This window comes from Rousettus aegyptiacus, unplaced genomic scaffold, assembly GCF_014176215.1.
Source record: "Rousettus aegyptiacus isolate mRouAeg1 unplaced genomic scaffold, mRouAeg1.p scaffold_m13_p_13, whole genome shotgun sequence".
Taxonomy (NCBI): domain Eukaryota; kingdom Metazoa; phylum Chordata; class Mammalia; order Chiroptera; family Pteropodidae; genus Rousettus; species Rousettus aegyptiacus.
The window spans coordinates 19046016-19059032 of NW_023416288.1; the positions used below are offsets into that span (position 1 = coordinate 19046016).

A 13017-nucleotide genomic window follows, 5' to 3' on the forward strand; every position below is an offset into this window, starting at 1 on the left:
CTTGGTCATGGTTAGTGTTGGCTTTTTCCCCTAGGCTTGGTATATTTCTCCCAGATCAGCCTGATTTCTTTGTTACCTATGGGATATCAGGCTGTCATGGTTGACAACCTGTTTCTTGCCTGGTGTTAACTGATAACCTTGAGATTTTGTTATCAATATCTGCAGTCTCTCTGTCAATCCTCTTCAAAGGTTTCTCTCCCTGATTATTTTGCAACGTTTCTTTCTTAGACTTGAATGAAGCAGTCCCAGAGACAGAGCGCCTGGATTCAAAAGCGCTGAAAACCCGAGCCCAGCTCTCTGTGAAGAACAGACGCCAGAGGCCCTCTAGGACAAGACTCTATGACAGTGTCAGTTCAACAGATGGAGAGGACAGTCTAGAGCGGAAGGTGAGCACCTGGACTGTTTTCTGACTTACAGTGTTGCACTGTATTTTTGCTCCTACAGGTTATGGAATATAATGATTTTTCTGCAACTATATTCTATGCCCTAGTTGAAAATGGCTGGAATAGTTCACTTCTGTGTCTCTTAAGTTCTTACTTAACTGAATATATTGTTGTAATTCATATTCTTTCTGTGTACTCATTCAGTGAACTAACCAAGAGCGTTATTCATATCGTCATATTTTGTGATGGTGCTTTTGATATTCAGCTGTTGATTTTACCTAGTGGGAAATAATGAATGTATAAGTAATTGTTTCCTCTCTGTCTTTGGTGTCTGTATTAGTTATAATGGTAATATGGTGAGTTGTTATGAACTATGTAATCTCATCTGTAAACCAGCAAACAAAAATCGGTTTTCATGGGGATTTACTAAAAAAAAGTTGGTCTTATATCAAAGTAAGTATTACATGGAAGCGATGCTCCATGGCATAACCCCCTTTATAATCTCTTATACCAACAGCCTTCAAACAGTTTCTATAACCACATGCATATTACCAAATCACTTCTGCCCAAGGGTTTGAGAATTTCTTCTCCAGAATCAGATTCTGGTGCTCCGTCCCTCACTTCAGTGGCTGGCAGTGTGCCCTTCTCGGCTGACCACATAGCTGAATTTCAAGGACCACTACACCCAGAAAGGGAACCTTCCTCCTCCATATGGGGTGATACTTCACTCTCCTCTCCTTCAAAATCTGATCACAATCTGGAAGAATCTCCTTATCACCATCAAGCCACCACCAAGAAAATATCACAAGGAAAAGGTACTGTTCATTCTTTTGTTATTTTTATTTTGTTTTATCTAACTTCACTAACACCTCAATTTGTGCAACCATAAGAATGGCTTTTTTCTCATGATCCTAAATCCTTTTTCTTCTCACAATTAGTAACTAATGTCGCTTTCCTTTTGTGTTATGGAATAAGAGAATACCGCCCCCCTTCCATTTATTTTATTTTTTATTTTTTCTTATCTGGTTAGTATTTTTATTGCTCCAGTTCTCCACAAGTGTACTATTGAAGGAAATTCTTCAGGAGGCTTTCTAGAGATTTTGTAGAATAGCAACCCAGAGTTTTAATAAGAACTACAATAGTTATATAGAAATATATATAGGGAGATATAAAACTGAAAGTGATAATAGGTCTTAACCCATTAATTGGTTTTTATTTAAAATAATTTTTCCCTGTAATGATGTATATTGCAAAGAATGTAATAGAAAAGCTATGATAAAGATAATGCAGGGAGATTAATAAATTTTAAAATAAGCTCCTAAAGTTAATACCAGAAATGCATAGCAGTGTCAATGGCCTTTTCTCATTTTAATAATATGCTTTAATTTTTAGAAGTAATAAATTCTTGTTTAAACAAGTTAAATGATGCAGAGATTTACAATAATAGGTTCATTCTCTTCTACCACATCTGATGTGTTCCTTTAAAGCAACCAAGTAGGTTGGGGTCACAGTTGCCCCTTGAACAATGTGGTGGCTAGGAGCCCCGACTCCCGCGCAGTCAAAATTTGTGTATAACTTTTGACTCCTCCAAAACTTAACTACAGTCATCCCTCAGTATCTGTGGGGGGTTGGTTCCTGGACCTCCCCCTCCATGGATATTAAAATTCATGGATGCTCAAGTCCTTTATATAAAATGCATAGAACAAAGCATACATTTGGTCTTCCACATCTGTAGATTCCCAATCACAGATCAAAAATACTATTTTTAATCCATGATTAGTTGAATCTGTGGATACAAAACCTGAAGATACAGAGGACCGGCTGTTTATTTATTGGAAAAAATTTGCATGTAAATGGACCCATGCAAGTCAAAGCCATGATTTTCAAGGGTCAACTGTATTATCTTTCACGTCTAAAATGTACATAAATATATATATACAGATGCATGTGTGTGTAAACAAATAGTTTTTGGTGTTTGTATTTTGTGTCTTTACAAAAATGAATTCTACAAATGACATTATTCTGCAGTTTTGGTTTACACATAATAATATTTTATGTACAATAAAATTGCCCCTCTGGGGCAATATACAACAATTTAAATAATGAGATAATTTTATGCAATGAGTCTATAGTATAACTTAGACAAGTGTTACAGTATTGGTGGACATTTAAGCTGTATTGGGGGTTGGTGGGAGTGTTTTTTTGCTTGTTTGCTTACCACTGTGAAAAAAAAGATATAACAAGCAACCCTGAGCTTTATATTCTTATAGCTAGCTAATGCTTTTATTTCTGCAGAATTAATTTTCAAATATTGAATTGGTAGAGTGTATGATACGCAGTGGAAAATGTGTGGTTTTAAATGTTTTTATTGTTAAAAACAAATACTGAAAATAAATATTCAAAATAATAAGAAAAGAACAGACGAAACCAAAATAGAAAGGAGAGGATGAAGAAGAGATAAACTAAACTCAATGTATTTTTATTAAAATGGAAAGTCGAGTCTTAACTCCTCTTCGCCCCAGCCAAATGCAGTAAAAGTGTATAAATTAACCAGGTAAAAGTGAATATCCCCATGGAAGGATGGGTTAAGAAAAAAAAAGAGGAGAGAGAAGCAAAAAAGGCACAGCATTAAAAATGAGAAAGGAGGTACAGAGATTAAAAGAATTATTTTTTTAAAAAAAGATAGTATGCCAACTCCATGGCAATAGATTTGAAAAGCTAGAGGAAATGGAGGATTTTCTATCAAAATATAAAGTACTCAAATTGGTCTAAGAAGAAGAAAACTTGAATAAACCAATAATCACAAAAATATAAAATGTATCTTTATAGCTTTCATTTAGAAAGGCACCAGGCCCAGATGGTTTTATAATTGAATTCTGTCTAACCTATAAGAAAATAGATAAGCTCTATTTTATATTAATTATTCCAGGTGGATGTGTCTTAGTTATTTTAGTAGCTAGAGTCTTAAAACTAGTAAAAATCACATGAAAAGAGAAAATCTTAGCATATAGATTCATTGAAAATACAATACTAATAAATGGAATCCAGGAGTGAAAATTAATTATATTCCAAAATCAGGTAGGATTGATTTCTGGAAATATAAGGCTGGTTTAACATTAAAAATATCTAACAATATAAATCATCATATCAACATGGGAAATGTAAAGTGTTATAACATTAATAGAAGTGGAAAGTAACTTTGATACAATTTCCAGACATCTTCAGTACAAAAAGTAAAAATGGAATTAGAAAAAAATTACTTTAACATAATTGGTCATTACCAAAAATCAACCACAAAACATCATATTGAATAGTGACTCTTAAGCCATTTGCACAAAAAGTAGGGATAAGACGTAAACACCAACTATCATCACTATTATTAACATTATTTTTGAGATTTCTAATTGCAGAAAACTAAATAATCAGTATAAATTTGTTACAGAAAAGACAAAAATATCTTTATTTGAGGATTAAGTGAATGTTCATCTATAAGATTAAGTAGTAAAATACTAAACAAATATGTAAAAATCAGTCCCTTGATGTGTATAAGGGTAAAGTGTCTGCAGCTTTGAAATACAGTAATAAATTAATGAATTAATGGGTAAATAGAGAGGTGGCTATATGATAAAGCAAATATCCTAAAATGAAAATGATAGAATCTAAGCAGTAGATACATATTTGTTAACTGTAAAAATTTTTTCTTTTTCAAAAAATTGAATAGCAAAAAGAAATGTCATTTCTGCCCATACTGATCTAGAGATTCAGTACAACAGACATTTTGTGGAACTTGGCAAGCAGACTGTGAAATTTATAAGAAAGAGAAAAAGGCCAAGAATACCTGAAGCTCTTGAAGAAGAAGGAGGCTGAGGATCTTGGCTTACCTGGAATTATTTAATTCTGTATATTATTTATACAGAGGTATACAAATAAACTAAAGAATGAAACAAAGAGCTTAGAAGCAGAATTTATACACACATACTTATGACAGCTGCGTGGATGGGTAGATTGATAAAGAACAGTTTTTAATAAATTGTTCTGGGGAAATTGGCGATCCATATTTTTTAAAATTATAGATAATAGTTCTTCCTCTATCTCATACCATGCAAAAATTTGATTCAAGGTAGATTCAAGACTTAAATGGAAAATGCAAAACTATAAAACTTTTACAAGACTATATAGAAAAATATATAAATTTTTTGACTTCAGGATAGAGAAAGTTTTCTTAAACAAGATGCAAAAACAAACCATAAACCATAAAAGAAAAGATTGATAAAATCAAATGATATTAAAATTAGAAACTTCTGTTCCTCAAAAGATACAATAAAGAATCCCAAAAACTTGGGGAAGATATTTACTTCTATGTAACTAACAAAGGATTAGTATCCAGAATATGTAAGTAACTTCTATAAATCACTAAGAAAAGGCAAATAATAGAGGAGAAAAAGGTATAGTGTCCTGAATGGGCACTTCATAGAAAATGAACACCAAATGGCCATAATATCTATGAAAAGGTGTTCAACCACATTAGTAACTAGGAAAATATGAAATAAACCAAATGAGATACCATTTTATACCTCCCCCCAAAATTAAAGATAGCCAAAAAAATTAAAGTCTGATAATACCAAATGCCGGTAAATATGTGAAACAACCATAAATTGAGTATCTGCTGGTGGCAGTGTAAATTGGCACAAACTCTTTGACATTACCTAGTAAAGCTGAAAATGTGCCTACCCTTTGGCCCAGCAGGATATCCAAGGGAAAGTCTGTCCTTGTCTATAAGAATCATGTACAGGAGTATTCATAGCAACCCCGTTGTATAATAGCAAAACCTGGAAACAACCAAAAACTGGTAATAATCACCAGTAGAACAGACAAATAAATTGCAGTATATTCCTATCATGAATCTGTGCAGGAGCGGAAATGAATAAATTCCACTGAAATGTCACCACAGGGGTGACTTGCTGGAACGAGGCATTGAGAGGATAAAGCAAATTACAGATGACTACAGATAATTCTGTGTATGTAGAGTTTAAAAAAAAAAACTAGTAGGTTATTTAGAGATACAAACAAAACATTGAGGTTATGAATGGGAAAGACAAAGTTAATTACTTGAGGGGGAGTATCAGGGAGCAGAAATAGGGAAGAACATACTGGGGCCTTCGAGAGTATAAACAGCAGTGGGGGTGGTATGACAAATGAAACGAGTGTTTGTTTTACTGGTTTTCTTTTCTTAATACACTGCAACTATTTTATAAATACTCTCAATTTCAGTAGATAACAAACATAGAAAAGTCCACATATACAAAGTTATTGAGAGATCTTATCTCTAATATACAAGTAGCTTCAAAGAATTTTTTTTAAGTCAAAAATAGGATAAGGACATAAACTATAAATTCATTGAAAAGAAAATCTACATCGCATATAAAATATGAAAAGATAATCAGCCTCATTAATGATCAGAGAAATGATCATTTAAATTAGATACTCATTGAATTACCACAACTTTTGAAGAATTCCACCAACCAATGCCAGCTGTGATGTGGGGTACATCCCTACAATGCAGGTATGATTGTACATCATGACATTTTAGAAAAGTCCATACTCATTTATCTCTACCAGGTCAAAAATTATAATATTTCTACAAATATATGGTGAACATAGAACTACAGCTGTTTGTGGGGCTCTTTCTTTTTTGGAGCTCTTGGTAAGCACCATAGCTTTATATCTGAGATCTCCCCTGGTATCCTTTCCTGGGCCTGTTGATTGCTAGAATTATCTTCCACAGACCAGTCCAAAGCACAGATCTTCTAAAAATTTTGAGGTAAAAATTAAGTACTTAGGGAGGACAATATACTAGTGGAGAGGCAAGAGAAAATATGTGAAGCCCACTAATTCATCAAAAATGGTTGTCAGGTTGGGGGAAGATTCACACTGTGATTTTGCCCTTCCCAAAGAACAAAAACTTCAAAAACTCTCATTGATTAACCTAAACTGTGGATTGTAATCACACTTTTATAGAAATATACTGTGTCAAAACCTCTATCATCTCTTCAGAAAAATATGTATAGACATTAATTGGTCCATATGAAGGTAAAACAGCAGAAGCATTGGAACTATATTGGTTAATACTTTGTGGTCCAGTGAGTTTATTAGGTATAACTAGCTATTTTGAAAGAAATTACATATAGTCAAGGAGTGGATCACCCACATGTGAAATGTGACTCAAAGATTTTTTAAATTGGCTAAATCTTGTCTAGATTATTTCTCTCTGCCTTTTACCTCTGATAGATTTATGAATCTTCGAAGTCAGCAGATGTTTCTTCTCAGATTGGGGAAGTATGACATGGATGTAAATTGTGCTTTGCAGTCCCTTAGCAGTAATGCACAATAAAGTGTGATTGGCAATAATCAACAGTAAAATTACATCCTGTTCCCTAATGTCTCCCTTGTTTGCTACTATAACTTCTTTGAGATAAACCTCCCAGCTATAGTAAGCTGAACCAGGAGATAGGGGGTGGGTAGTTTCTTCACCAAAGACCAAGAACTTGAGCTTTCCCATTTTTGATTTTCCTGGGCTGATTGTACTTCAGGGTAACTGGGAAGAAACCATTACTTGAGGTTTTATAAAGTACTGACTTTATAAATCATCACTAGTGCAATAACCAATGTTAGGTGTTAATTGTGACTGGATAAAAGCAGAGCCTCACATTCTTTCCTTTCCTCTATAAAAGTTTCCAGCCTTCAAGAGTTTTCTATACCTCTCATATTCTTTGACATTATTTTATTCATGTATTCTTCAGCAGATAGTTATTAAGCAGCATCGCGCTAAAGACTGATTACACAGTAAAAAGATTCCATCCTTTCCCTAATGGAGTTTGTAGACTAGAATCTATCTGCCTCCTTTCTCCCTCTTCCTCTCTTGCCCCCACCTCTCGCAATCTTGCTCTCTTTGTTTCTTCGATTGCTTGCCTGTTTGTTTTGTGACATACCTTGTCTCTCTGACACCCCACAACCACTGCCACCAACAACTAGGAAAGCCCTATACTTTCTTGCCTTCCACTCTCAGGCTCTGTTGCATCTTCTGTCACTTTGTGTATGATAAGTGATCTATTTCTCAAGTCTGAGCCGGGGTTTTCTTATTCATCTTGTTCATCTTGGTATTCTTGGTCCCCAACAAAGAGTATGAAAGGTGTCAAGGAGACCTGTCAGCCAGCTGACTCTCAGAAAGTAGCCGGTTCCTAGTCAGTGAGCGTCAAGACTCCAGACCATAGTTTTCTAAGTCCTGAAATTCAATAACACACCCAGATTTAATCAAGTTAAGAATGACCTATTTGTGCTGTTTCAACTTAGGAAACACTAATTTCTGAACCAGAATACTAATTTTCTGGTTTACTTTGGAAGGTACAGCTGTTATAATAACCAACGTCATTCATTTGTTTTGTGCTCTTTCTCCCAAATGGTAGGTTCATAATCCAGAAAGTTGCTCAGTGAGCATGAAATTAGAATAAAAGTAACTGTGTATATGGAATGTGCTCATTAGGCCGGGCTGACTGATGAATTGCTTGTTTCATTGCAGCAGCAGCATTGCTACAGCTTTCTCCTGTCTTTCAAGGATTCCCCTACCTGTTTCCCAAGATGGACCTTAATGTCGTTCAATCATTAGGAAAACTCCATGCTTTCATTTTTATGACATTGCAGGGGCTGACACAATATAGATTAATAGAGTAGGATCTAGCTTCTTTTGTCCTCAAAAACCCAATTTGGAGAATAATGTTTTGTAAAATCCTTTAGTTTGCACTAAATGAAACTAATCTGTTATGCATACCTAGACTAAGGAGAGGTTAAGTATGGTTAACCTGATTTCCCATGTTGTGTGTGTGTGTGTATGTGTGTGGGTATGTGTTTATATGTGGGGTTCTTACAACTCATTGGCTCATCAGTAAAAGAATTGGAATGGGGTTTAGCAATACTTACAGTGACAAATTAGACTTCATGTTTACCTTCTTACTTAACTTCACTCCAGGAAAATTCTGGTTCTTCAGAGCCCAGCTTAAATCTTACCACCTTTCGTGAACCCTTAGTATACCCTCCCCAACCCCAGACAGAGTGAATTATTTTCTTCTCTCTGATCCCACAGAAATGTTCATACTGTTACTTCTGCTTCTATCATGTTGCGTATAATAATGTGATCTAGTTGTAAGGTGTGAGCCAGAGTTTTCTCATTCATCTTGTTCATCTTTGTATTCTTGGTCCCCAGCAAAGAATGTGGCATATATTTGATGCATAATAAATTTCTTGGATAAACTAATAAGTATCTCTCTAGATAATCAATGTAGGCCTTCTAGAACAGAGATCATCAAACCAAAATCAGCTCCCACCTGTTTTTATAAATGAAGTCTTATGGGAACACAGTCACACTCATTCCGTTACATACTGTGATTTCATGCTACAACAGCAGAGTTGAATAATTGTGACAGAGACAAGAGCCCACAAACCTAAATTTATTATTATTTGGCCCTTTACATAAAAAGGTGCTGACTTCTGGTTTAAATGTATATTTCCTTTCACTCAGCATTGCTGGATAAACTAAAAATGTCGTACTCATTGGCTGCCATTTATCCAGATTTTTCAAAAAGTAATATTACTTTTGGTCTATCAAGTTAGTTCAAAGGTAATCATTAAGTTATAGCTGTATTTGATTACAATCCTGAGGATAATACTCTAGCATTATCAAACACGTCATTGAAGTTGGATGTTTTCTAAATCATGTGAATACTGCATTCACAAGTCATCATTTTGTTGTCATATTTGTGGGACCTCGGTTAAAACTAATATAGAAGGAGTCTCATTTAACTGGCTAAATAATAAACACCTAACTCCATTTCAGTTAAAATTAGGGGGAATAAAAGATTATTTCTAGAGGTTTGTAAAACAAGTTATCTGGCAGTAGAAGGCATGAACATATTTTCTTCCAGAATAGCCTCATACTAAAGTTTTGGTCTCTAGACTTACATAGCAATGGACTTCTGTTCAGACAAGGTTAAGTAGAGTAAATTAAATACAATGAGTTTTCTATTCATGATTTCAGGAGATTATTATTCTAATTTTATATGTAGCTGTTAGCACACAGAACACACCTTCAAACCTATTTGTTGAATTAATGTCCTGGCAAATAGAAATATTTATAGAATTCATTTATTATTACTAATTGCATTAGGCCTTATACATATAGAAAGAGTAAATTTTATCATTGTTCAGAAGAAGGCATGGTTTTAATCTAGCTAAGATTGGTAAATAAGACTTGACAAAGAACATACAATTAGAATAACCACTGAAGAGCTGAAAAAACAAAAAGAACAGATATGGAAGGCCTATAAGGCAAGGAGATATCATTAACAGAGACAGGTACAAGTAAGGTGAATTTAAGGAATGGGGCCACCCCAGCTGCCTGAAGCAGTTTGTTTATGCGGGTTAGAGTGGTTACACAGAAAATCAAACAGGTAGGTTAAGTCTATTGCTAAGAAATTAAGTACTTTAGTTAGCTTACCTTACTAAGAAACCACAAAATGTTTGAGTAGAGGAATGCAAAAGGAAAAGACACTGGTATGGGAACGACTACCCGTCTACAGAGGAGTAAGACACAGTGGCAGAAAAGAATGATACAAGAACATTTGAAACAGAAGTTGACTAGATACGGGGGGAAGAAAGTGAGGAGGGCAAAACTGATCACAGGGGTTGTAAGCCTCAGAAAATATGGTCTTGTCATTAATAAAAAATAGAAAATCATAAACACGATGGGAGAAAGATGATTTGCTCATTTTCTGACAGAGGAGGTTGTGAGCTCAGGAAAGAAGCCAGGCCTTGGGAGGTAGACTTGGGGGTCCCCACAATAAAGGGAGAGGTAGTCAAGGGTCTTGTCGCAGTGAGATTGAGGAGAATGAAGTCCAAGTACTTAGTATTTAGAATGAAGTCTTAGTATTTACCTGTCATGAGACCACTTACATTACCTTTGAAAATGAAGACTAAGTCGCCAATGTCCTAATTGCTGGTGAAGGTAGTAGTGGAGAGATTTCAAAAAGCCCGATGGAAATTTTACATAAAGTTAAATAACTAAGTAAACAAAAATGTCACATTTCTTTTTCTGATATCATAACAATCCAGTGTTGGTTTTTATGCAGACTAGAAATTCTTATGTCTATTAATGCGTACTTGACTGATTTAAAATGGGAAAGTGCATTATTACATAATCTTGCCTCTTTGGCCTTTTGAAAGCATTCGTTTAAGTGTTCCTTGGAACACACTTTGGCCAGTGGGTGAGATAATGACGTGAGGTTGCCTAGCAGCAGGCTCTGTGATGCAGAATGAGGCTTTTAGTCCCAAGATGTCCAGTAACTGCAACACTAATAGGTTACACCGTGTTTTCGTGTACATTGTCTCATCTCGTCCTCTCACCGCTCGTTAAAACATCTCCCCGCTACCTCTAATTCAGAAAATAATTTGTCAGTCTCCTTTTTAACTTTGCACGGTCCTAGCCATTAAGAGTTGCTTTAGGATTGATCTGGAAAAGTCCTGTACTTTCTTTTCTTTGGGTTCTATTAAGAAAATTGAAATTCTGCTTTTTTTTTTTTTCATGTCCATTAGCAAAATCACCTCAGAAGGCCTTTGTGCCATGTCTATGGATTTTCTTTATGTGTCTGTGTCACGTCTGTGGCTATTTAATTCAGTTACCCAAAGAATAATGATACAAATATTCTTAATAAATATTTGAGGCTGGAAGTAGATTTTGACATGGACATATTTCTGACTCTTGCACTTTATTATATATGTTTCAAGGAATCGATTATTGTAATCTGATTATCATTAACTGAAAACATGAAAAGATGATAACTAAAAATCCTTAGATTGTTTTTCAACATTCAGTGTTTCTTTAGAGCTTTGAACACAGATTCTTAAATGAGGGCTATATGTACATTTCATGTTTTGTAAATACGTGTATTTAGAAATTTCTTCAGAAATAAACAAAATTATAAGCAAAATTAACCCACATGGTAAATTGAACGCTTTGTTTGGAGGAGGACTTTTCTCATTATACTTGAGGCCAGAAAGTTGCTGATTTTTTTTTTAATTAAAAAAAAATAGTGACAGACACACGGACACCACCAACAGACAATTAGGAAGGTAGCATCACACTCAAATACGCATCAAATTTAAAATAACATCTCAGATAACTGGGTATGCTGAAAGATTGCATCAAATAGCATCCTTTGCTTAATAAAGTTCCAAGTCGGACCTTAGGAGCTATCTGCGTGGTCCAAGGTGGAATAAGTGGCACCAGTGGAATTTAGCGCCTGCATTTGACATTGACCTCTCTGTTGATTGGTTTTTGGCATCGGTTCGATTGTCCCCATCCCCAGCAGCTGCTGCCCTTTAGAGTGCCAGCATAACTCAGAAAGGCAAAGATCATTCTGCTCCAAACAGGAGCATTTGACATCTTCAGAATCACAGGAGGCCAGCCACACTGTGTTCCAACCCATCTTCAAAAGAGAACCTTTCAAAGACATTAATGTCTAACAGCTGAGCCCTGGCTTAAGCAGCCTCTCCTATATTCTGCCTTTCTCTGTCTTAGAACTGGCCATAGGCTATTAGCAAGGGAGAGACCAGAAGAGAATGCTTTGACTCTCACTTTCTCCCTAAATCTCCCAGATTCTCAGGGATGGCTTTCCTTCTGCACTGGCTTTGGGAGATATGGGTGCTGGCTGGGTTCCTGTGAGAAGGCACTAAAACCCAAAGGTAAAAAAAAAAGGCGTGGAGAGCAGAACCCCAGGCGTTTGAACCAAAGGGTTGAAGCCAGAGAAGGAACAAAAGAAAAGTCGTGTTAGTCCCTTCTTTGAATTTAAAGGGTGATTTGGTGGTGTTTGTTTTTCCTTATATTGTTCATTCCAGTATATTTGAAGCTAAAGCTCTTTGTGATTGGTATTCGGCCTCAGTCCAACAGGACGTCCCCTGGCCTGATGAGGATGTTCCTCCACATAGCTGTGTTTCCTCTAGCTTAAAAAAAAAAAAAAAAAAAAAAAAAAAGGTATTTGTTATTTTCTACAGTTAGAAATTGAGGTAAATCCCTTAGATTCAGAGATGCACTGACATTTGACTCATGGCTTTAAAAATAGTAATAATAATAATCGTTTTTTTTTTCACATATGTATATATCCTAGATGGTGCCAAAGGCCCCAAATCAGTAAGGGCATCCAGTTCATTGGTGGTGCAAGGAGGAAAAATTAAGCGAAAGTTTGTGGATTTGGGGTAAGCACTTCATGATGTAAAATGCAAGCCGTCTGTAAAAGAAGGATTAAAGGAGAAAATGTCTGATTCTCCTTTCTGACTGTATGCTGTCATTATAGGGCTCCATTGCGAAGGAATTCCAGCAAGGGAAAGAAATGGAAAGAAAAAGAAAAAGAAGCCAGCAGGTTTTCACCAGGTAGCAGGTATGGGTGAGTGATTAAAAACAGATTTATCTCTCTGTCTAAACTTTTGGGCCCCCTTCCAGTAACCAAAATCAATAGTCAGTGTATTCAACCCGAAGTAATATACCTAGAGGTGAAAGAAAAATTGCACGGTTTATGTTTGTTATACTCCA

General features: G+C 35.4%; 1 protein-coding gene across 16 annotated transcripts in view; it reads left to right on the forward strand.

Annotated features, from left to right (window-relative positions):
- Positions 1-13017, forward strand: part of PPP1R9A (protein phosphatase 1 regulatory subunit 9A) — a 258086-nt gene that overhangs the window by 222570 nt on the left and 22499 nt on the right. For 5 of the 16 annotated variants that reach the window (XM_016160845.2, XM_016160847.2, XM_016160850.2 and 2 more), the window contains 4 exons: positions 229-386; positions 901-1198; positions 12596-12683; positions 12782-12865. In XM_016160845.2, coding sequence (XP_016016331.2) covers positions 229-386; positions 901-1198; positions 12596-12683; positions 12782-12865 — 628 coding nt within the window. Of the gene's footprint in view, positions 1-228; positions 387-900; positions 1199-12086; positions 12174-12595; positions 12684-12781; positions 12872-13017 lie in introns of all 16 variants that reach the window. The other 11 variants (XM_016160855.2, XM_016160856.2, XM_016160857.2 and 8 more) reach the window with 5 other exon arrangements.